Genomic DNA, 23048 nt, shown 5'->3' on the forward strand with positions numbered 1-23048 from the left:
TTATTTAAAAGCACTACTGCTGTGTCGATAATATTGAACGACATTTGACAAACGGGGTATCAAAATGCGCGTAAATAAATAATCCTTCATTCTAAATTAGTATAAACTCAGCTGTAGAGATGTATTAAATTCCATTTAACAGAAGCAATATTCTATTGTTGAATCAGTCACGCAGACAATAAAGAAGTTTGTATAACATGTATATTGTTTCACTATGCTCCATTGTAGTATATAATTGTTAACCTTGTGGTTTAAATATATTCTATAGCTATAAGAAGCCAGTGCTGTCAGCAGATGTATCTGAATGGGCTACCCGGGTTGTGTATGCTACTATCATATCATTCATATGGTGGTGTCATATCCTTTTGATATTAATGCTTAGATCTGTGAATGCCTTTTTCTCAAAACTCTGAATATATCCAATTATTTTTTGCGTTCTGTAAAAACCAATTGTAAGGCTTGCACTTGAATATATGTGTTGAAAGAATATGACAACCTTCACTTTGTGTATTAAATTCCCACCTGTATCTTGAAAACAAAAACTAACAAAGAAATCGGATTTTCTTAGTAACATTAAAGAGGGTAATGAGCATGCGCAGATCGTGATTTCAACAGTGAAGCATCAGTATATGCGTAGTGGAAAAGAAACGTTATGTATCTATCGTACAGGTGGTGTTCGTATAGGTACAGGCGGTGTGTTATACTTTGCCTGGAGTGCTCGGCCTTTATCTCGAAACTATTAAATCACGACGGAACAAAATCGCCATGCCGTGCTGTTGAACAACTAGTGGATTCGCCCTACTGTCATATCAATTTCTGACACGAAGATATAGGGATGATATTGCATTGTGGTCAGTGGCGTATTGAGTGAGTTGTTTCAAAATGCTAATACGTTGTCTAATTAAATATATCGGCGTTACTTTTTCTGTGTTGTTCTCAGAATTGAATAAAATACTATTTGATATATTTTTGTACAATATTATAAGATTATAGTTCATAACGTAGTAATTATAGGTGACTATATCAATAAAAAATGATGTAATTCAGTTGACTTTCGATGAAATATATTTTCGTTTGTTGTCGAGTCTTTTAATACAGGCCATCAGTCTGAAATAAAAAAAGAAATAAAGATATATTTTAAATAACATTTCAATGTAAATATTAAGTGCATGACGGTAGCGCGACTATATCCAAGATGAACCAGATTCAGCTGCTTCCGCCTCATTCTAGCATTAAATATTATTCATTAAAATGTATCGATGCTTCAGTATACAATGTGCACAGCGTCATCACCACGTAAATAATTATTTTTGTACAGGTGGAAACTAACCAATAGAAATACGCCCTGCAGCAAAGCATGTGGCTCTGCAATTTCACCGCCAGGCCGTAGTTAGCTCCAGTTACAAAATAAGCTGTATTTATACAACGTCGCTGAGCGACGAGCGATTGGTATTTGGCCAATAAAGTAGCTCGCTTTTCACAACGCAACAAAAGGAGTTCTTTCTCATTGGTCGACCAATCGCTATCAGTCAGCACTGATAGCCAGAATGTACAGTGGCGTGCACAAGGGGGGAGGGCACGTGCCCCCTCCCTCCCCCACTTTTTTTGGTCATTCGGGGAAATTCGGGGGAAAACGCTAAAACGGCACCTTACACACCTAAATCAGACTCCATTCGGGGGAACTGAACAACCCGCCTCCCATCCCCCTCCCCATTTTCAATGTGCTGCGCACGCCACTGAGAATGGAGTCGTGCGGAGTCGTGCACGGCGTGGTAGTTATTTGACACTGACTCTTAAAAAGACGTGACTTTCACTGCACAGTCAATTAACTCTACCCGTGGAGTCAACCTGCAAACATGTTAGGGTTAAAGGTTGAGTTAGGGTTAACTATTATGCGGCCCATTATGATTGTAATAAATACGCTACAAATTGGGCACTGATTCAATCATGTTGGTCCAATATAGCTTATACTTTTCAGCAGGGTTTTTTCTAACCGTGACCCTTTGTCCGGAGGGCACTCGAATAATTATGAAAGTGAAGTACCTGTGCCCAGTGAAGTACGAGACTAGGGGTCTATTGGTGTGGATCTTTGTCGAAAAAGGGGTCATTCAGCCTTCAAGACTTTAGCAACCGTGGGGGACGAATATCTTGCTGAGGTAAGAAAGGATCATGAAACGTGCAAATATAACATATTGAAACTTAAATGGTCAAATATGAACAGAGGAAGAGGCTTACGCATCATACACTGGAACATGGAAACATTCAAACATTACAACTAGCGCACGAGATCAAATTAATGATGCTTAATCGTTATTCTTAATATATCAATATACAGGGAAAGAAGAATTACGCATCGCACACTAGCACATTTAAACATGAATTTACAAATGGAAACATAACATGCATAGGCAGATATACCAGAGAAAAAACTCCGGACATACCTGCCTGTGCGGGGACTTGAACCCCAGACCTTTCGCTTGTCGGGCGAGCGCTCTAACCACTGAGCTACACAGACTGTCCCTGATAAACATGACTCAAGTCTGGTACTTATGGATATGAGCAGTCAAGGATGAACAGTACAAACAACACATTACACACCAGTGTACGAGATCAATTAATGATGCTTACCCGCCAGCCTAATATAATACAAACAAGGGAAGAGGCTTACGCATCATACACTGGAACATGGAAACATTCAAACATTACAACTAGCGCACGAGATCAAATTAATGATGCTTAATCGTTATTCTTAATATATCAATATACAGGGAAAGAAGAATTACGCATCGCACACTAGCACATTTAAACATGAATTTACAAATGGAAACATAACATGCATAGGCAGATATACCAGAGAAAAAACTCCGGACATACCTGCCTGTGCGGGGACTTGAACCCCAGACCTTTCGCTTGTCGGGCGAGCGCTCTAACCACTGAGCTACACAGACTGTCCCTGATAAACATGACTCAAGTCTGGTACTTATGGATATGAGCAGTCAAGGATGAACAGTACAAACAACACATTACACACCAGTGTACGAGATCAATTAATGATGCTTACCCGCCAGCCTAATATAATACAAACAAGGGAAGAGGCTTACGCATCATACACTGGAACATGGAAACATTCAAACATTACAACTAGCGCACGAGATCAAATTAATGATGCTTAATCGTTATTCTTAATATATCAATATACAGGGGAAAGAAGAATTACGCATCACACACTAGAACATTTAAACATGAATTTACAAATGGAAACGATTAAAGCTGAAAATCACATGCACAAATTTCTCTTCTCTTTTTTGTTGATACCCAGGGGTGCGCCCGTTTAAAAAGAGCGGTATACGCTACTGTTCAGTGCTCCAAGAAAATAGGGTTATTGTGTGTGGGAACACTTAAGTTTGTTCGGCTTATATAAGGCGGAAATTATTCGGCTTTTGTTACTGCGCGAGTCAATAGTCCCAAAAGTCCCAACTCACGCTCGTGTAAATTCACAAAAGCGTGCGCCTGTCACGCATTACGCAACTCACAAGTAGCGTACGCACTGCGCCCGACAGGGTGCACGCCATTCTATATCAATACACGTTCTTACGAGTCGTATTTTTTTCCGCCTTGTATAAACCGAACAAACTTTAACAATTGGGTGTCACTTACCGTGAAAAATAACAAAAATGTTAAATTTGTTCAAACATTTGGTGTATATTTCTAAAATAAAATGTGGCCATTGAGCATGTTGAGTGTAAGCTGATGAAAAAGGTAAGTCATAGGGTGGCAAATTTGCAGACAAAGGGTGTCTATTGACAGGAACATGACGCGTGCCAATATGCGAATGCCCCCGGACCCAAAGTACCAGATTAGAGCGCTGCTCTTGTAAATCAGCTTTTATACCTACCCTATTTCGCACAGCAATTGACCAAGGTGTGTCAACGGGTTGAAATGTGATTCGTCTGTGTTGCATACGTCTTCTTCTGACGACACAAAAGCATATTAAACTTATGGCTATGATTATTGCAACCATCATTAAGGCATCAACTATGAAGATCATAGCTAAAATCACTGAAAGATTAAAAAAAAAATATTTGACCACAATGCGAATAATACCGTGATGTGTGGTTAGCATAATACTTTTATGTAGGATATTTTCCTTAACTGCAGTTGCTCTGTATAAAATTATGATTATAAACAAAATCATTACCATCATTATCAATATCTTCTTCTAAACTCATTTCACATCGGCTACCAATGAATTGACTGGCACACCTAGAAGTGAATTGAAAAGATAGTTAGTGTTATGTGCCATGCCTGTACAATATGTTTTCTTTGTTTATAATCTTCGTCTGATGTCTTCGTCTCTTTAACATAATCTTTCGCATATTAGCCTGTTACAGTTGGGAATGAGACCCCTGGATACTTACTGACAGGTACTGACATTAGTTGTGGGATCTGGTTGACAAGTCCCTCCATTTTGGCAAAAATCAACTGGGCAAATTTCTGTCGGGTTTAAATTAAGAGACACCAAATAAATCAATTATAAAAAAATCATCAAAAAATGGTAAGACATTTCTAGGTGTTTACAACAATATTTTGTCGCTTGACCAAAACCAATCAATATCTGGTAGTCAAGAGGCAAGTCAATTCATTGGAATAATCTCTTCATTGGCTAAAGAAGACCTGTAGATGCAGGTCGCAAGCTACCACAGCTCTGCAAATAGTAAGTCTTGTGACTGTTGTTTTAAATCTAGGCCTACTACTCAACTAATAAGACATTGTAAAATTGTAAATTCATACGTAGTGGTATAATTTAAATTAGAAGAATTTTTTAACTTCAACACTACTTAAAATTTGATTGCTTACCGGGAGCGCTTTCACAGTACCAACTGCGTCCTCAGCCGGATGTTATGGCTCTGATGACTTATGGCTTGTTGACAATCTTCGATGACGTCACACTAGAAGAAGATGACGTCAAAGGTGTTGTCCTCGTCCCCCTGGTGGTCTTGGGTATGAGTAGGTTGTCCCAAACTGGATCTAAATCCAGTCCAGTGTCTCTGTTCAAGTTGGGTCCTTTTTTCCTGATGTGAATGGCTTCAGGACCCTTCTGGAAAATTATTTGGGTTCTTTTTCCAGCACATTTACGTTTTCCCAGTCTATGGGTGTTTTTACTCCTGGAAATATGCTCATGTACCGCAGATTTAGAACCGGCCGCCTTTGATTTATGTTCAGATAGGCGTTTTTCTAACTTTCTGCCTGTTTCACCAATGTACATAGCATCACAGTCTGAACAGGAGATTTGGTAGACGGTCACTGACCGTTTTAATTTGTCTACTTTATCTTTCGGTGACACAAGTGTTTGCCGGAGTGTGCGGTATGGTTTGAAGGCTGTGGGAACCCCTGCTGTTTTGAATGCTCGGCGAAGCTGCTCCGAAGTTCCTTCCAAATAAGGTAAGGTTATTGTGAACCCCCTGGAAGTTTCACTATCCGGTTCGTCCTGTGAAGCTGATTTTTCACGCTTCTCCTGGGCTCTGAAAAAGGTCCAGTCGCGATAACCGCAGTTTCGGAGCGCTCCTTTACGTGTTCAATTTCTCAGCTCTATCCTCCGGATCCGTAACAATTTCATTCCTATAAAGCAATGTCTTGATCACACTTAGTTTGTGCTCCAGTGGGTGGTGGGAAGCGAAACTTAAATACTGGTCAGTGTGAGTTGGTTTTCTAAAGATCTTGACCTTCACACTGCCATCGCTAGCCCGCACGATCAGAGTGTCTAGGAAAGGAAGTTGCCCGTCTTCCTCTTCCTCTCTGGTGAACTTAATGTTATTATCTTGTGAATTTATGTGATCTGTAAATTCATCCACGTGCGAAGTTTTTATAACGCAGAATGTGTCGTCGACATAGCGAACCCACATGCGTGGTGGATGAGGAGCGGATGACAAAGGTCGCTTTTCAAAATACTCCATAATATACGCGTTGGCCACCAGGGGACTACAAGGACTGCCCATTGCGCATCCATCCTTCTGTTGATAGTATTTCTCTCTGAACACAAAATATGTCGTGCTCAAGCAAAAGTTCAAGAGATTGATTTTTCCAGAAGGGTCCTAGAAGCCATTCACATCAGGAAAAAAGGACCCAACTTGAACAGAGACACTGGACTGGATTTAGATCCAGTTTGGGACAACCTACTCATACCCAAGACCACCAGGGGGACGAGGACAACACCTTTGACGTCATCTTCTTCTAGTGTGACGTCATCGAAGGTTGTCAACAAGCCATAAATCATCAGAGCCATAACATCCGGCTGAGGACGCAGTTGGTACTGTGAAAGCGCTCCCGGTAAGCGATCAAATTTTAAGTAGTGTTGAAGTAAAAAAATTCTTCTAATTTAATAAGACATTGTTTCTACTTTATAGAAAATATTGATATTATCGAGTTACAGTGAGATTTACGTACGTTTTGTTCATACCAACTAAAAGAAACATTATAATCTGAGGCCTAAAATATGAGACAAAATATGAGCTTTATTTGGGTGCTAGTCACTGTGAATCTAGTAGGCCTACAGATAATAATGCATTGTTTTTATCTACTTTTGGTTTCATAATATTGTTATTATTATTAGTGTAGATTTCATTATTGTAGTCATTGTGTATCTATAGAAATTGTAAAAAGCACAGTGATTGTAATCAATCCACATCGCAATTTACATCACAGTTTAAAACTTCTGCAGGGAGTATTATACCAATCCAAGATCCAAGATGTGTCACCAGTCTATTTATCTGATCTACTATAATTATAGAAGATGATTTTTACCCTCTTATTCTATGGGTACCACAAATTCTACACCCTTGCTTTGGGAGCCCATTTAACATCAACTTTAAGGGGACTGGATGATTTCTGTGTAATTATAGATTGCCAGGGGATTCACTCCATCATTATAAAAAAAAACATTTTCAGTAATTATGGGAGTAAGGCTGAAGTTATACTCCATCGCTGACCGGCGAGCGATTGGTATTTGTGTATTGATGTAGTATAGACAGTATTCACGCAAAATAACCAACAACCATTCACAAGTCCCAGTAAACACAGAAACGTGTTAAAAATGTTTTAAACAGGTTATATTTTGTGTTTTGGTTCAGGTAAAAATGTTTTAAAAACATCAAAATAATGCCGGGTTATATAAAGGTATTGAAACGTTTTGTATGAAAAAAAAAATTTAAATTGTTTTCAAATTATTATTGCAAACTATTGTTTGAAAACATGTTTTGCAAAATAGATTGTCAACACTTAAATAACATAATGTTAAAACATTTGCAGTAGGCTATCAAAAATGTTTTTTAATGTTATGAAAACGTTTTATACCCTTTACATAACCCGACATTTAAACGTTTTCTGACAACCTTTTGAATAATGTCAAAAACGTTTTGTGTTTGCTGGGAAGTCTTGATGCAAAATTATCCTATAATTTTCATGAATATTAATGTTTTGAGGTTACTTGTGAGAAGTCAGTTCGAATAATGAATATACCATACCACCATTGACTCCCCACCCCACCCCTCCAACTAATGAAACCATGTGTGCACGCCACTTCCTGGATGAGGGGGATCAAATAAAATTCAGACAGTATCAAAAAGGGAGATCAAATGTTTTGAAAAAAAACTGTACGTAAACGGTTCAAACTTTATCAATCCCCACCAAACTTTATGCATCCCATTTTCAATGAATGAAACAAAAACATGAAAAAGAAACGCAAACAAAATAATGAATGAAAATGTAATTGTGATTACTTACCCGTTTCGTTGCCGCCGTCTCCTTCACCGACAGGAACAATATCAGTGCAGTCAATACCACCAAAACCATCTGGACATCTGAGAAATCAGGTTTGTTGATAATTAGAATAATTAACTTAATAAGCACAAGCAGTAACTCTTACGTTTAATTTTGATTCTTTAAATAAAGTATTTACCTCCAATTCCAAAAAAATAGAGCACTGATTTTTTTTATTATTAAAAAATATTAATTATTATCCTGTTTTGCCAAATGCAATATAGATATAGCAATACAACATACAAAAATACCCTAAAACGCATTGCTTGGTCCTTATTTTTAAATAGTTGGCTAAATTTTAAAGTTTCACATTTATTGCCAGTTAGAAATAACTAAATGATTAGGATTTAGCAGTATGTTTCATTTGACAAAACAGTATAATATGTTCCCATTTTTTTTCTTGAATTGAGAAAAGTCCCACGTTTTCCGTACGTTTTTCATTACGTATACAACAGATTTCAGTACTCAGTTGAGAGCTGCGAGCTGGGATTTGTACTTTCTGACGTTTTATATACGTTGCGGATTTTTTTTTTTTTTTTTTTTTTGCCGCTGCGGAAAATGGAAGTCAATTTCTCCGTCAAACTTATAAACTGGCCTGTAATTTGAAAAGATGTGCTTATTTAGCGTTAATCGGAAAGTTTGGGTAAAAATTGTTGATTTCGAGTATGCTGAATTCGAATATTTTGTCTGACAATCTGTATTTGACTCTCATGATCCTTATAAGGACCCCCAAACCCCGTATATGATCACACAAGGGGAAAAATTATATATGTTTCAAATTCACTAAAACATACCAATTATATTCGTAGTACCTTAATTCTTTTGCGGTTTGTATTGTGACATCCGTTCTGTAAGGTGCGGAGTTCTATAGCTATAGTAAACTGTGGACTGTGAACATATTCAAAGTGCCCTTGGAGTCCCTTGTTACGTTTTATTTAGAGTAATAAATGGACCATCAAGTATAAACAACACGAGTAAACGAGTTATACAAACATTAAAATAACATGACACTTACAGACAAAATCCTGTAACAGCTTCCGTATCACTGATACACGTACCACCGTTACTACAGAAATTTGGCGGACAAAGGTCTACATGAACCAACAACATGAGAATAACGTTAACGTGGTTGTTAGTTATTGTTATTATTAAAAAACTAAAAACCCTATATTAATGATAAATATTATGTTGGTGAGGACAAAAATTAAAACAGGAGAGCCCAAACATCGGTGCTATATACCTTACAAACTATATGCCATGTCTATATCTGTCTTTTACCGATTTTGAATGTGACTATAGATATAACATATTCTTTTGTTTATTATGTCAAAAATATTGAAGTCAATAAACTGTTGAAAAGGAAATAACCATTTGTAAATTATTGTATGTCAGTCGGAAAAAAATTCAAATTTCAATCACCTTTTTTTAAAATTAAAAATACCCAAAAAAGGTGTTCAGTATTCGCTTACTTACCGTTTACTCTCGTGGCAGTAGGTGTTATAAATAAGTTATCACCGATATCGTCGTCGTTTTCATTACCAGTGTCTAAGATCGTCTCCATTACCATAAGACCTGTTACTGGCGAATCCTCTTCAAATATGTACTCCATATCTACGCCAATACTCCCGGGAAAGAAACCGATTATAACCACACCAATGCATCCTACAAATCGACTACAGTATATCTGGAACTAAATCGAGAAAGGGAAAAATAAAAATACGGTTAATTACCATAATTATAGCGTAAATGTTAATAAGAAGAACAGAAAAAAGTGATAACGGTAAATACGTAAATTGTAAGATAGGCTTTTACGACGGAAATTCATAACAATTAGTGGGTCATACTGCAGTTACTGTCCGTTTTCCTATACACAATACACAGTGCTCTCACCATTGACGCGTGACCCCTACAAATGATGTATGTTGGGAGAATGGACACTTGCCTAGTTAACATCACTGTGTGAAAAATAACCAGCCAATATTTTATTTATTCTCCAAAACTTCTAGCAAATATATTTCTCTAACATGACCTAAAATTACAGCTAGGTTAGATGTTCAGAAATGGTCGTACTTTTGTAAAATATGAGTGAGGGCAAGGCATAGCTAGCCAACTCCCCGTGTTATTTGAATGGAGATTTGACCGAAAATATTGGTATCGGACCGCTCACTTCTGAAGGATGCCACAAAAAACCGGTAAAAGCTACATTTAAATTATTCTAAATAGGTTCTAGAAAATAAAGTTTTGTAACATGTCCTAAATTTTTAGCTAATTTAGGTGTTTGGAGAGGGTCGTACTTTTGTGTTTTAGGAAGGACATGTAAACGACAGATAACACCAAAAATATGAAGAAATTATTTCTGAACCGTGTTAAGTCAAAAATCATTATGTTGCTCATTTTCAAGAATGCTGGTTTACAAAAAGCACGACATTGTCTGATTTCGTGAACAAAGCCACACATAACATTGTTTCCTTTCGTTTCCTTTATAATCGGTTACCCAACTGAAGCTATGAATACGAGCTTTATTGCGATCGCACATGAAAACAGTCACTTGTGCACAACCAGAGAAGATCCGATTTAATCAGTTGAGCTGTTTCAATGAGTGTTATCTTGGTTTAATAGCTTTTAATGGGGTTAAGTCCTGCAAAGGTCGAGATGAATTCTACTGTAGACATGATCTGCATCATAGTTTTTTAGCGGGTTTGCCGTCAGACAAGTGTAGAACTTGTAAACTCATACTCTAAACTTGTCCGACGGCGAACCCGCTAAAAACCCACTAATTGGTAAATGCATAATTATAACGTAAATGGAAATAAAATCAAAATTGAAAGTTTTAGCATAAAGTGTAATTATAATGCAAATTGCAATAATATCAAGGACACAAAATAATAATTCTTGGACTGAAAATGCACGCTTATTAATATCTAGTTTAAAAACTATCATAAAATATAAAATGTTTGTTTACATTGTAAAATGTTTAAAATATTCTATTATGCGATGCGTGCTTCTTTCTCCTCGTTGCTTACACAATAAATTAAAATTCCACAAAGTATTCACAATTTATTCGTTTTATGAATGTGTATAATATAATAGTACCAGATAGTGTCATTAGACTACAAGCGCCTTAAAGATTATGTAATATTGCACCGGCTCAATTTCAACTTGGAAATGTTTCAACTTAAATCAATATTAATAGGTAGCTCATTTACTAAAACAGCGCCTTTATACCCAGCATTTGATCACCCAACATTTGACCACCTGATGACCTGAGAACTGTAAATTTTTCAGCTTATAATGGGCGAAAAGTTTTCGGTTTTTGTTACTGCGAGTGTCAATGAAGTTACAACTCGCGTAAATTCATAAGCGCGGATTACGCAGCACGAAACTAGCGTAAGTGCTGTGTGTTCACCATTCTGTATCAATACACGATGTGATGTGTCTCATTTTTTCCACAAATTATAAGCCGGACAGACTCAAGGTCATCTCGCGTAGTCCATTTCCCATCTACTGCTTCCGGCTATACCTTAATGAGAGATAGACAACCTCATGCAGACTCAATTTGTGAAGTGAAAATGTTTGACATGTTTTTAGGCAGAGGCAACGTCATGTGATAATTGTTCACAAACTAAAAAACAGTCACTATTACTGATTAGGCCTATCCACTACTACCGCTACCACTACTGCCACCATTTAATACTCTACCACCACTTCCCCATCTGTATTAATTACCACGATGGTGACGCGAACGACAAGCAGTTGGTATTCCGGCGAAGAAGGATTGTTCAGTGCTGGGGTGAAGACGGCTGGAGTGCTTATGGCAACACGTACCACAACTACAGTAAGTCTTACAATGCGATTTCCTGAGAACAGGCACAAAATTTCAAAAATGAGTGTTAATGTAATTAACTATACCTATATTTTAATTTAAAGGATCAATCACATGTCTTCACCGTGTTAAATAAGTTTAAATGCATAAATATGCCATTTGTAAACACATGTTTATTAAAACATTGCAAATAGCTTGCTCCGTATGTGTAAATGTCCATTTCAGTCTTGTCTTGGCAGTAAATTAGACCATTAATTTCAGGTTAAATTTTTAATCATAACATAACATGTCTTTTTCAACTTATGCTTATAAATTAACGTTAAAAAGTGAGCTGTTGTAAACTGCTTATCCACAAAAATAGCCTGTTAAGTAAAATTTCAAAGTTTTAGGGGCCTGAGCTTTCGATCCTAGCAGGATCTTTATCAAAGGCAGAGTGACAAGACAACACACAAACATGCATATATATAGGGACATGGACATAAAGGAAAAGGAAATTAGCAAGACAATAGAAGACATAAGTGTTTCTTGGGAAATATCAATAGGGGCAGGAAGTGGGATGTCATGAATGGAAGTAAGAGGGATAAGGATATGAATGAAGACAATGGGCTGAATAGAAATATGAAAATGAATGGCAACTACATGAACATAATACAAAATGATAGATGTAAATAGGGAACAAAAACTAAAATAATAAAGTGAAGGAAAAATATATTTAAAATAATTGGAAAAAAATTGGGGGGGGGGGAAAATATTAAGATGATGGAAAACAAGTTATGCTTATAAATGGTAGAAATGAGGCATGAACATGATTGGCCAGCTGAAATATGTGTATAAACATAAAACATATTCATCGTGTTTACATGAAACACTTTTGTTATAAAGATACCTTCATAAAACTATATAAGGGTACCCCGTATAATAAAATTTATCCTTCACTTTTCAACTAAGTGATTGTTGTAAGTCTCAGACAATTTCCCGAACACTTTAAATATTTTTTAAGGAAACAAATGTACAGAAAGCGAGTAAATACTGACGGATTCCATGGCCCGCCCCTGTTCCACCAACGGGAGTATTCGGTATTTAAAACTCACTTGTACAGCTTGTGCATGTGGAGCCAGTTATAGGGTTTCGTATAACGCCTCCACCAGATTCTAGAACAAACAAAATGAAATGATATTAGTGTTCATGCAACCGCTCATTATTATTTGTCATAAGTAATGAATGAATGAATGAATGAATGAATGAATGAATGAATCTTTATTTCCATAATAAAAAACAACAAAATACAAAGAAATTCAACATCATAAAAATAAAACAAGACAATTATGGAGGAGATGATCGAAAGGCCAATAAGGCCAGCATTGAACATCCCCTTACAGAACTAAATTAATACAACAACAAACAAACATAGTATATTAAGCCTATCACACAAGAACAAAAACGGGGCTCCAAGAACTAGTTGAAAAATGAGATTAGGCGTTTTTTATATTTGTTTCGAAAATGTTTGATTGAGTTTGCTACTTTAAGGTTATCGTTCAGGGAATTCCATAACAGTGGACCGGTAGTCCTGATTGAATGATCAGTGAATACTTTCTTGTTTCTTGTTTGATTATACTTATTACTGTTTCTTGTGTGATAGCTATGAATATCGGATCGTTTTAGAAAGAAACTGTCAAATGAACATGGCAGTTGTTTAATAGAATATTTATACATGTATACACCTAGTTCTAGTTTGAATATATCATATACATTGAGCATATTGAATTTATGAAATAGTGGTCCAGAATGGCTTCGATAATGGCTATTTGAAATAGTTCTCTTGGCCCATTTTTGGAGCAAATGTTTTTTATCAAGATATGTTTTACATGCATTCCTACATGTAAGTATACCATAATTAATATAAGGCAAGACAAGCGTACAATAAAGCGTGTGCAAAACACGCCCAGGTATAAAAAAATTTCAACTTGTTTATCATACCAATATTCCGTGAGATTGTTTTTGAGATTCCGTTGATATGGTTTTTCCATGTGAGATTTTCATCGATAATTACACCTAAAATTTGGTTTCGGTTACCCTTTGCAAGTTTGTACCATCCAAAGTAATATCTCTGTTTTCTTGTGAATTATTTATCGAAGTCATTCTAGGGTACCCATAATCATGTAATTAGTTTTACTAGCATTTACAGAAAGTTTGTTTGCTTTAAACCAGTTACTCACTTCGGATAACTCTTTATTTATTAATGACATTTGATTAGCAATATCATTGCTTGAGTATAAAATTGTCGTATCATCAGCAAACAATACAAAGTCTAATATATTCGAGGTATTCGTTATATCATTTATGTACAAAATAAATAGTAAAGGACCTAATATTGAGCCTTGAGGGACTCCGCAAATTATACTTTTATATTTGGAATTTTTATTATTGAAGTTCACATATTGTTTTCTATCACTTAAATAGCTCTTGAACCAGTCATAAACAATTCCTCTGAATCCAAAATGTTCTAATTTATGAAGTAGAATACTATGGTCAATAGTGTCGAAAGCTTTTGATAGGTCTAGAAACACTCCTATAGTAGTTTCATCATTTTCTACTGCATTATTTATCTTATCAACCAGATGCATAATTGCCATTTGAGTGGAATGATTGGCTCTAAATCCAAATTGTTTATCATTGAGAATGTTATTATTATTAATAAATTCAACACTTCTATTAAAGATCAATCTTTCAAGGATTTTGGAGAAAACCGGCAGAAGTGATATAGGTCTGTAATTTGAGAATATCTCGGCATCATCTTTTTTATAGATAGGGATTATCTTAGCTAATTTTAATTGGGTAGGAACATATCCTGTTGACAAAGACAAATTAAAGATCGCTGTAAGAGGTTGAGCAAGTTCTTTAGCTAGTTTTTTTACAACGAAGTTTTCTATGTTGTCATGACCTGCGCTTTTATTCTGGTCGAATTTGTTGATTATTTTCAAGATCTCTGATTCACCTATTGGTTTCAGAAATATACTGTTTTGTCTTGTAATCTTCCTTCATTCCCTTCCTTCCTTCCCTCCCTCCCTCCCTCCCTCCCTCCTTCCTTCCTTCCTTCCTCCTCCCTTCCTTCCTTCCTTCCTTCCTTCCTTTCCCTTCCCTTCCTTCCTTCCTTCAAGTGCAGACTCCGGACGTGTGTGGGAAAGAGATAATTGCAACCAAAATTGCTGGGTGCTGTATGCATAATGTTTAAGTAAAGACTGGTCACGGAAAATGTTAGTTGCAGGAGCCTAGCAATGATGTACAGAATACGATGTAATCTTGTATACATCCACTGGAGACATTACTTACAAGAATGCACATTTAGCACAATAGGTCACAAATCACGCAAGACCCACCATGGACTGGAATAACTTTGACCCTGCTGTGGTCTCATCCTTCGACACCTTCAAATCGGCGTTGAGGGGGGACTCGGGAGACATTTACACTCAAGCGATGACCACTGCAGAATTTGAAGCATGGTAGTCACGTTGCTGTAACGATCATAATTGTTCAAGACAAACCGGGCACTGCTCCGCTGCTTTTTGGTATTGAGTTTAGTGTGGGGATCCCTAACTGTAGTGCATATTTTGCAATAGGTCTGATGTAGGTATTGTTGCTTCCTTGATTTTACGGCTGCATTTGCTGAAGTGGGTTTTTTTTATTATCGTACATATAAACATTAAAAATATTAAACACTTTAAGAACTTTTAAAAGACATCAAAAATTGCATCAATAGGGAAAAGTATTAGATCAGAAAAGGACCATATTGCACACAAATATTAATTTAACCAAAATACTATTGCACTTTGAAAAACATCAAAATATACTTAAATTCAAAACATGTCAACAATATTATAACAATTGCACTATACTATAAAAAGTATATGAAGAACAATGAAATTACTGCTTTCAAAGATTAACAAAATATGGGATAGGGCTCAGCCGAAAGCGCTCAGTCCTGGCACGGAATTGGGAGAAATTGTGCGAGTTGCGCAAATTGCGACCATGACTCTCAAGTCTGGTAGGAGGGATTAATGACTGTGTTCGTTCATTTTTAGGTAGCTCTTCAGCAAACCTACGACAGTGCACCACCCTCCTATCAAACAGGGAGTCAAGTTTACAGTTGAGCAGCGCATCATGATATGAACTGTAATCTCCTCCCAGGATTGTTCTACAGGCTCTTTTTGAATAGACTCAAGGTCTTTGGATTGTTTAATTGAAATACTAGAATGCCACACAACACTGGCGTACTCGAGAATCGGTCTAACATAACCACTGTAAACGACACTCAGCTCTTCACTATCAAAGCCAAACCTTTTGAGGGACCTTAGCATAAACAACCTCTTATTGGCTTTTTTAAGCATGTTATTAACCTGGGTGTCCCACTTGAGGTTGTCCTGAAGATAAATACCAAGGACCTTAGCTTCCGTGACGTATGACAGTGGTTCTGCGCCGCTTCTCAAGTCGCCAGCCTGGGGCTTATTTTTACTGAAGCATACTTGGAGGGTCTGACATTTGGAGGGATTTAATTTGAGCACATTACCCTTGGACCACTCAGTAAACTGATCAAGATCAGATTGTAAAAAGCTGGAGGGTTGCGATCCATTTACATTCTCTGCAAATGTCAGGTCATCCACGTATTTCCAACAACTAGAAGTGGAATTTTTAGCAGCATCGTTTATGAGAATCTGAAAACCAATGGGACCGAGTTTCGTGCCCTGAGGTACTCCCCCATGAAGTGGAACATAGTCTGAAAGAGTGTCATTAAAGCGAACACATTGCTGCCTATCATGAAGGAAATCACAAATCCATGGAACGATGGACCCACGGACTCCCAAGCGGATTATCTTATCAACAAGGATGGTATGGTCGACCAAGTCAAACGCTTTGGAAAAATCCGTTAGGACCACCGTTCCAACATTGTGACTTCCTTCTGCGCCTTGATGCAGATGGTGAAGAAGGCTAACAAGGTAATGGGATGTCGAAACACCTTTAACATTGCCAAATTGGCGCTCATCAATTTTATGCTGAATATCATCGAGGACCCACCCCGCAACAAAATAATAAATAATAAATAAATAAATTTTGGATTTATAACAAAACCTTCGGCAACTTTAGCAAAAACAGAGGTGAGTGACACTGGTTTTCAGTTTTCAGTTTTTCAATAGTGGGGGTAGTTGCTTAGGAATAGACACAACTATTGCTTGTTTCCATTGTTTTGGAACTTTACCTTCTGAGTAAGAACTATTTAATATATCAGTCAGGGGCACACTCAGTTCATATATGCAAACTCTTTTACTACCCGGGGAGGAATTTGATCAGGCCCCGCAGCTTTGGCAGGCTTCAGTTTACCAAGCTCAGCAAAAACCTCCCGTGGATACAACTGAGGAGGTTTTTCAGCAGGTAAATAAACAGGCAGATGACTAAAATTTAAAGGGTCAACCTCTTGTTGATCAAAGATTATTTCTGCTTCCTCAAATTTTTTCACCAATGACTGTGCATTTGTTAAAAAGATGGATGGAAGTAATGTTTTGTGTTCAGATGTGACTGGTTGGGATTGAGATTGAGTGTACAGGGGATATGAATAAGTGATGATGGGCGAGTTTCTTCACAACCATAAGCATTATGAGCTAGAAGTAGGGGATGACGATTTCCGCATACAACAGTGATTTTTTTCCTGACATGCTGACCACCTCTACGACTACGTACACGCCGCAGTATACCCAAAGATTGCACAATACTAAATGTTTCTTCAGAAATTCTTGTTTTTTTCCTAAGTCCCATAAGTTGTTCACGACTATGTCTTAATGATAAATTGTCAGTGTCAGAATACATGGCATGATAACCATGTCTCGAATTGCACAAATTGTCATCAGTACTGGTGTTGTTAGATATAGAAATAATATCACGTTGATTGTAGACCAAAGGCTGGTTGACAGTCAATAAGCTTAAATTCAGTTCTGTAGATGATCATTTGGAATTAGTTTTGCTGCATTTGTTTCATCAAAATACTCACAGAGATCATTGTTGAGATGATGTTTAACAGTCTGGTACAGATAAACAAAACTTACATAAATGATAACAGACAACAAACGAAGAAAAACTGGGAGCAGAAACATGATGGTGTCGACAGATGTGTCAGCGCCAGAGAAAAAGAAGTTGCGGGCGAGGAAAGCTCTGGTGAAGATAGCTTTCTTACAGATGGAGTCAACATGGGTGTTAAAGTTCAATTTGGCATCTATGTGAACGCTCGGGTACTTTGTTGAGTAAGGCATCAAGGTCTTCCTGCAGCAAGTTGTTTTCTTGGCTAGATTGAATTCTCCGGTACAGAGTCGTGTTTCTGAATGACGTACACCGTCTGGCAGATCATTGATATAAATCTAGAAGAGTAGCGGGCCAAGGACACTTCCTTGAGGATCACCTGATGAATGACGTACACCGTCTGGCAGATCATTGATATAAATCAAGAGTAGCGGGCCAAGGACACTTCCTTGAGGATCACCTGATGTAACATGTGATTCACTGCCGACTCTTCCATATACCATAACTTGATGTGTGCGATTGCTGAGGAAATTTTGTGTCCAAAGAAGTGTGGAGCCACAAATGCCGTAATGTTCTGTTTTCATGAGCAAGCGTCTATGGAAACCTTGTCGAAGGCTTTCGCAAAAAAACCAGTCCTTTCGCCAGGTCGTGCAATGTTCAAGATTAGCTGGGTGGCGCATGAAGATATACTGATATTCGGTTACGATGTGATGCTATGATAAGTGCCGGATGACTGCACAGTGTATTATAAATGCTCGCAGAGTTTGCAGAGATTAGCCGTGAGTGAGATTTGGATCTTGAAATGTACATACATGGAAATCGGCTATGCTATGGACCCTAAATTCTCCAGGTCTCAGTGAATGACTCCCATTTTAAGGGCTTCTCGCCCTATGGGCCTTTTTTACGTCCAATCTCTCACCGAAAGACCCCTAGTTTTGAATCGCTGTCCGCGAACACCCCGTCACTTGCAAAGTTGAGTGCCCTTGTGGTATTCGCTTTTATAATACAACTTCGGGAAATGATACGGAACATTTTACAAAAACATCTCATATCAGATCTACAATAATTACCGAAATTGCGACAGTTCATGGGTTTCACTTCATGTTGTGACATCAGTATGGCCCAAGATATCTATTATTTTCATTATTTGAAATCCCTGGAAAATCCTTCTTTGAAAAAGACTTCTCTGGGGAAAGATTAAATCTTACTCATAGTTTTGCCATCATCATTATTATTAATATTATCATCATTATTATCATTATCATGATCATGATCATGATTATGATTATGATTATGATTATGATTATGATTATCATTATTATTATTATTATTATTATTATTATTATTATTATTATTATTATTATTATTATTATTATATCTAAGGCCTGGGTTAGCAACGTTCGCGCCGCGTACTGGAACTTCCCAGGGTGAGAGTGTAAGTATACTACTGGGGGACCAAACTACCAAATTGCGAATTCTGAAGCAAAAATTTACAACGGGAATCTGGAATGTCAGATCTTTGAATGGGATAGCGAAACTAGAGGAATGGGAGTATGAGTTGAAGCGCTACAAATGGACCGTCATTGGTCTTTCATAAGTCAAGTGGACTGGGATAGGGGAATTAAGAACAGAAGAAGGACACTAAAAGTGTACAGGGAAGAAAGGGGCTTGCGCCTTCTGGAGTTTGCAAGCATGAATAAGCTAGTCCTTGCAAACACCCTGCATCCACACAAGCCATCAAGGAGAGCAACTTGGCATGCACCAAATGGAAAATATAGAAACCAGTCAAGTATCAATGCCCACAAACCCCGGTCATTCCCAGGAGCTGACCATGACTTGGTCATGATGACCATGAAGTTAAAACTGAAGAGGCTGCTAAGACCTAAGAGTACCCGAATCAAATTTGACTTGGATAAACTCAGAGATCCAACCATAAAAGAACTATTCCATGCGAACATAGGTGGAAAGTTCCCTACACTAATGTGATGTGCCCTGAGTAATTTAATTTGATTATTTATCTTTGTTTACAAAATTTTATGATCGAATGACAATTTTGGGGGAATTCCCCTCTCAAATTGAGAAAAACAAATTGAATCATATTTAATTTGGAATATTTGGAAAAAACCTGAGATTGTAAAGTAAAGATGACATCATATGGGATTCCCCTCAGGACAGGAAGTGATGTCATGGGATTCCCCTCAGGAAGTGATGTCATGTGAAAGGTTAATGTTATATTGGTGAATTTTTGGTAGGCAAATCCAGTAAAATGGTACTCACATTCTGAGCTTTCGATGACCGGTTATGTCATCTTGATCACAGATATCCAGGCTCACTGTACTTCCCGCCATGGGACTTGACGCTAACACCCCGCCGGCAACGGCCAATACGCGTAGCGAGCAAGGAACAAAGTCGGGTAATTCTGATGATATATGGCATTGTATGAGAAATTTCCCGTATGACTTTGTCATGAGATAGCAAGATAACGGGAGGTCATTAGCTCAAATAACCGGATATACATGAAGATAGATTATGAAAGTATGAATTTCTGCAGGTGATTCTTGTATTGGACTCTTATTATGACTTTGAGGGCAAATTGTTGGAAAAATTTGAGAAGTGGTGACGTCATACCATTATTTTAAGGTTTTGGGTTTTTTTTGCAACGAGGGAACCACGCACATATATTTGAGCTACGCATCCCCCGTGGAAAAAGGATCGGCTTTTCGCCATCCAACGTCGTTTTGGGAATAAGGATAAATGTTCCACTGTTTTGACATTAATGCTCTGTTTTTGGAACTCAACGCTCATCGCCATTTAGGCCTAGGGTCATAAATGGACCTTTATTTTAACATTCCCAAATTTTTATAGATTCCGACCCAGAGCGTGCTCAAATGCTCGCCGCGAATATGATTTGAATATCATATACCACAAGTCCTTGTGACTTTATATATCGTCTGTTTGCGGCGAATAGGTAACGAGACTCCAGCTTTACGGCGGTAGTATAAAGGTCTAAAAATTCCAAAATGTGACCGTACACCACGAATGAGCCGTAAATGTCCTCAATATTGTATTCTGAGTTACAGTGTAAAATGGGCATGAAGGTCATATTCATAGGTATTTCAATCTCATTAAATGAGGTACACGTAGCACCAAATTGAGGTACCTATGAATACGACCTTCATGCCCATTTTACACTGTAACTCAGAATACAATTGAGGACATTTACGGCTCATTCGTGGTGTACGGTCACAAATGGGCGAAGCTGGCTGTGTGGCGCAATTGGTTATGGTTTGGTGCGAGAGGTACCCGGTTCAATTCCCGGTAGTGGTAGGTTTCTTTTATCTCTCAATTTTTTTTAAATAATTTGTTTTTATGAAAAATATTACTTTATATACTGAAAATTAATGATTCATTGGTTGTAAAATTATGGCTTGAAATATATTCTGGAACTGGAAGGTCGAACTTACCTCAAAAACTTTCAATTTCAAGAAATATCATTTTTTATCACATAATATTGGGTCAGACTACAGAAAAAACACAATATTACCAAAGTTTGATATGTTTTTTACTTAAAATATACATTAAATAAATAACACGCAAAATATCTAAACTGTCGACATTAAAACCGGGATCAAAACAGTGGGAATGCCGTCTCGCTGGAGGAAAAACGTGGTAAGGGAGCGATCGTTATTTACGACAGGGGGAATGGGCATTTTGAGGGGGAACCCAAATTTTTTTGGGATCTTGAGGAGGGAACGCGAAATTTTTTGTTGAACCAGGAGGGGAATTGTTAAGTTTTAAATGGAGAAATTCAGGAAAACAAGGCGGGGAATCCGAAAATTTTGAGCGGACGCGATGGGGAAATTATTTAGTCGATATTTTTTTCCAAAACGCCCATCCCCCCCCCGCCGTAAATAACAATCGGTCCCTTACCAGGTCACCACAGAGGTCAAATATCTTGCCACGTGATGTCAATAGCCGGTTCCGATTGGTCGGATGATGTACGAAGTCATGAATATTCACAAGGATATTAAAACAACAAATAAAAATAAACAAACAACGATGTTCATTGTTTTCTCGACGATTTCTGAGGGAAATGAAATGTATGAATGAATTTTCATTAAATAATGCAATGGATTGGGGAACTAGCATTTAGCTTAAGCTCAATTTATCATAAAGTAATTAAAATTTTAAAAAGCTTATCATCATGCGATTGTGAATTGTGATTGCGTTCATCATGTTCATTATATAGGTATAAAAGGTGAATTCAAATTCAAACTGCATCATTTTATATACAAAATAAAGCCCTTGAGTAAAGAAAGCCAAAACAGAAAACCGTTTTCTCATAGGACTTTCCGTAGCAAAGTTACAAAACAGCATAGTCTCATGATAGAGCAGCTTTTCTATGTGGAACTGCTATCAAAATCCCTCTACAATTCCATGTGCGATTGTCTCATCACAAAAAAACAATTATATATTTGGGTCAAGTGAAGTATAGACAAAATATTTAATGTAGGTTTCCTTGCATGACAATTTAGTTTTTAAATTTCTAGCAAATCAGATATCTTTAGAAAGACTATAATAAAGTTGCCGTTTTTCTAATAAAAAAAGTGTGACAAATTATGGTATCTGACAATATATTATTATTTTAAGTGTGCTCAAATAATTCAGGTAGTATTCATAAGGAACAGAAAAACACATACATAACCACCCCAACCAACACATCCATTTGCCATACATAATTAGATATCAAACAGATTTTGATGTATGATCAAAAGAAAAGTTGAAATGCTTCTTGTACTTTTAAACAATGAATATAAATCCAATAATAGTCAAAAATAGTTGGCTTTGCTTTACAACATCGTGTATCATATTTCATTCAGATCATCATAAATATTGGCTCGGAAACGCATTTTGTTTTGAAAAATTGAATCGAACATAGTAGATGGTATCGATAGGAATACAACATTTCCAAAAGGTAGTTTGAAATTATATAATATGGCGACATGGTACAAAATGGACTAACCTGTGCATGTTACTCCATTTCCATAGTAGCCGGTATTACATGTACACGTAAAAGATTCCATGGTATCGGTGCAAAGAGCATTTACGTCACAATCATCAGTACCCAAAGTACATTCATCCATCAGAGCTGTACAAAAAATGTGCCAAGTCAGATAAATTCCAAATGATTATTATGAAGTTACCATTTTTACTTTAAAAACGTGTGTGATAGGCACTTTCATACAATATTTCCAAGAGATACTTTGACTATCGTATACGTGACAATTAATTAAATCAATTAATATGGCGAAATGGTACAAAATGGGCTAACCTGTGCATGTTACTC

General features: G+C 37.1%; 1 protein-coding gene across 1 annotated transcript; it reads right to left on the minus strand.

Annotated features, from left to right (window-relative positions):
* Positions 1–22804, minus strand: LOC140145084 (uncharacterized). Its single transcript, XM_072166866.1, has 10 exons — positions 22725–22804; positions 12730–12789; positions 11542–11672; positions 9289–9505; positions 8831–8906; positions 7780–7856; positions 4419–4494; positions 4199–4263; positions 3896–4059; positions 1–1107 (listed from the first exon to the last, which is right to left on the minus strand). Exons 1-10 carry the CDS (start codon positions 22783–22785, stop codon positions 1090–1092), a joined length of 945 nt encoding a protein of 314 aa, XP_072022967.1. The 5' UTR covers positions 22786–22804; the 3' UTR covers positions 1–1089.
* Positions 22805–23048: the final 244 nt, after the last annotated feature.

Source organism: Amphiura filiformis, unplaced genomic scaffold, assembly GCF_039555335.1.
Source record: "Amphiura filiformis unplaced genomic scaffold, Afil_fr2py scaffold_130, whole genome shotgun sequence".
Taxonomy (NCBI): Eukaryota; Metazoa; Echinodermata; class Ophiuroidea; order Amphilepidida; family Amphiuridae; genus Amphiura; species Amphiura filiformis.

Excerpts from the sequence above, each read along its gene's own strand:
- LOC140145084 (XM_072166866.1), bottom strand. The coding sequence starts at position 22,785 with ATGGAATCTTTTACGTGTACATGTAATACCGGCTACTATGGAAATGGA. Across the intron at positions 12,790-22,724 it reads AAATGGAGTAACATGCACAG|AATCTGGTGGAGGCGTTATA; the intron begins GTTAGTCCATTT and ends TGTTTGTTCTAG. Across the intron at positions 4,264-4,418 it reads ACTAATGTCAGTACCTGTCA|GTGTGCCAGTCAATTCATTG; the intron begins GTAAGTATCCAG and ends ATTCACTTCTAG.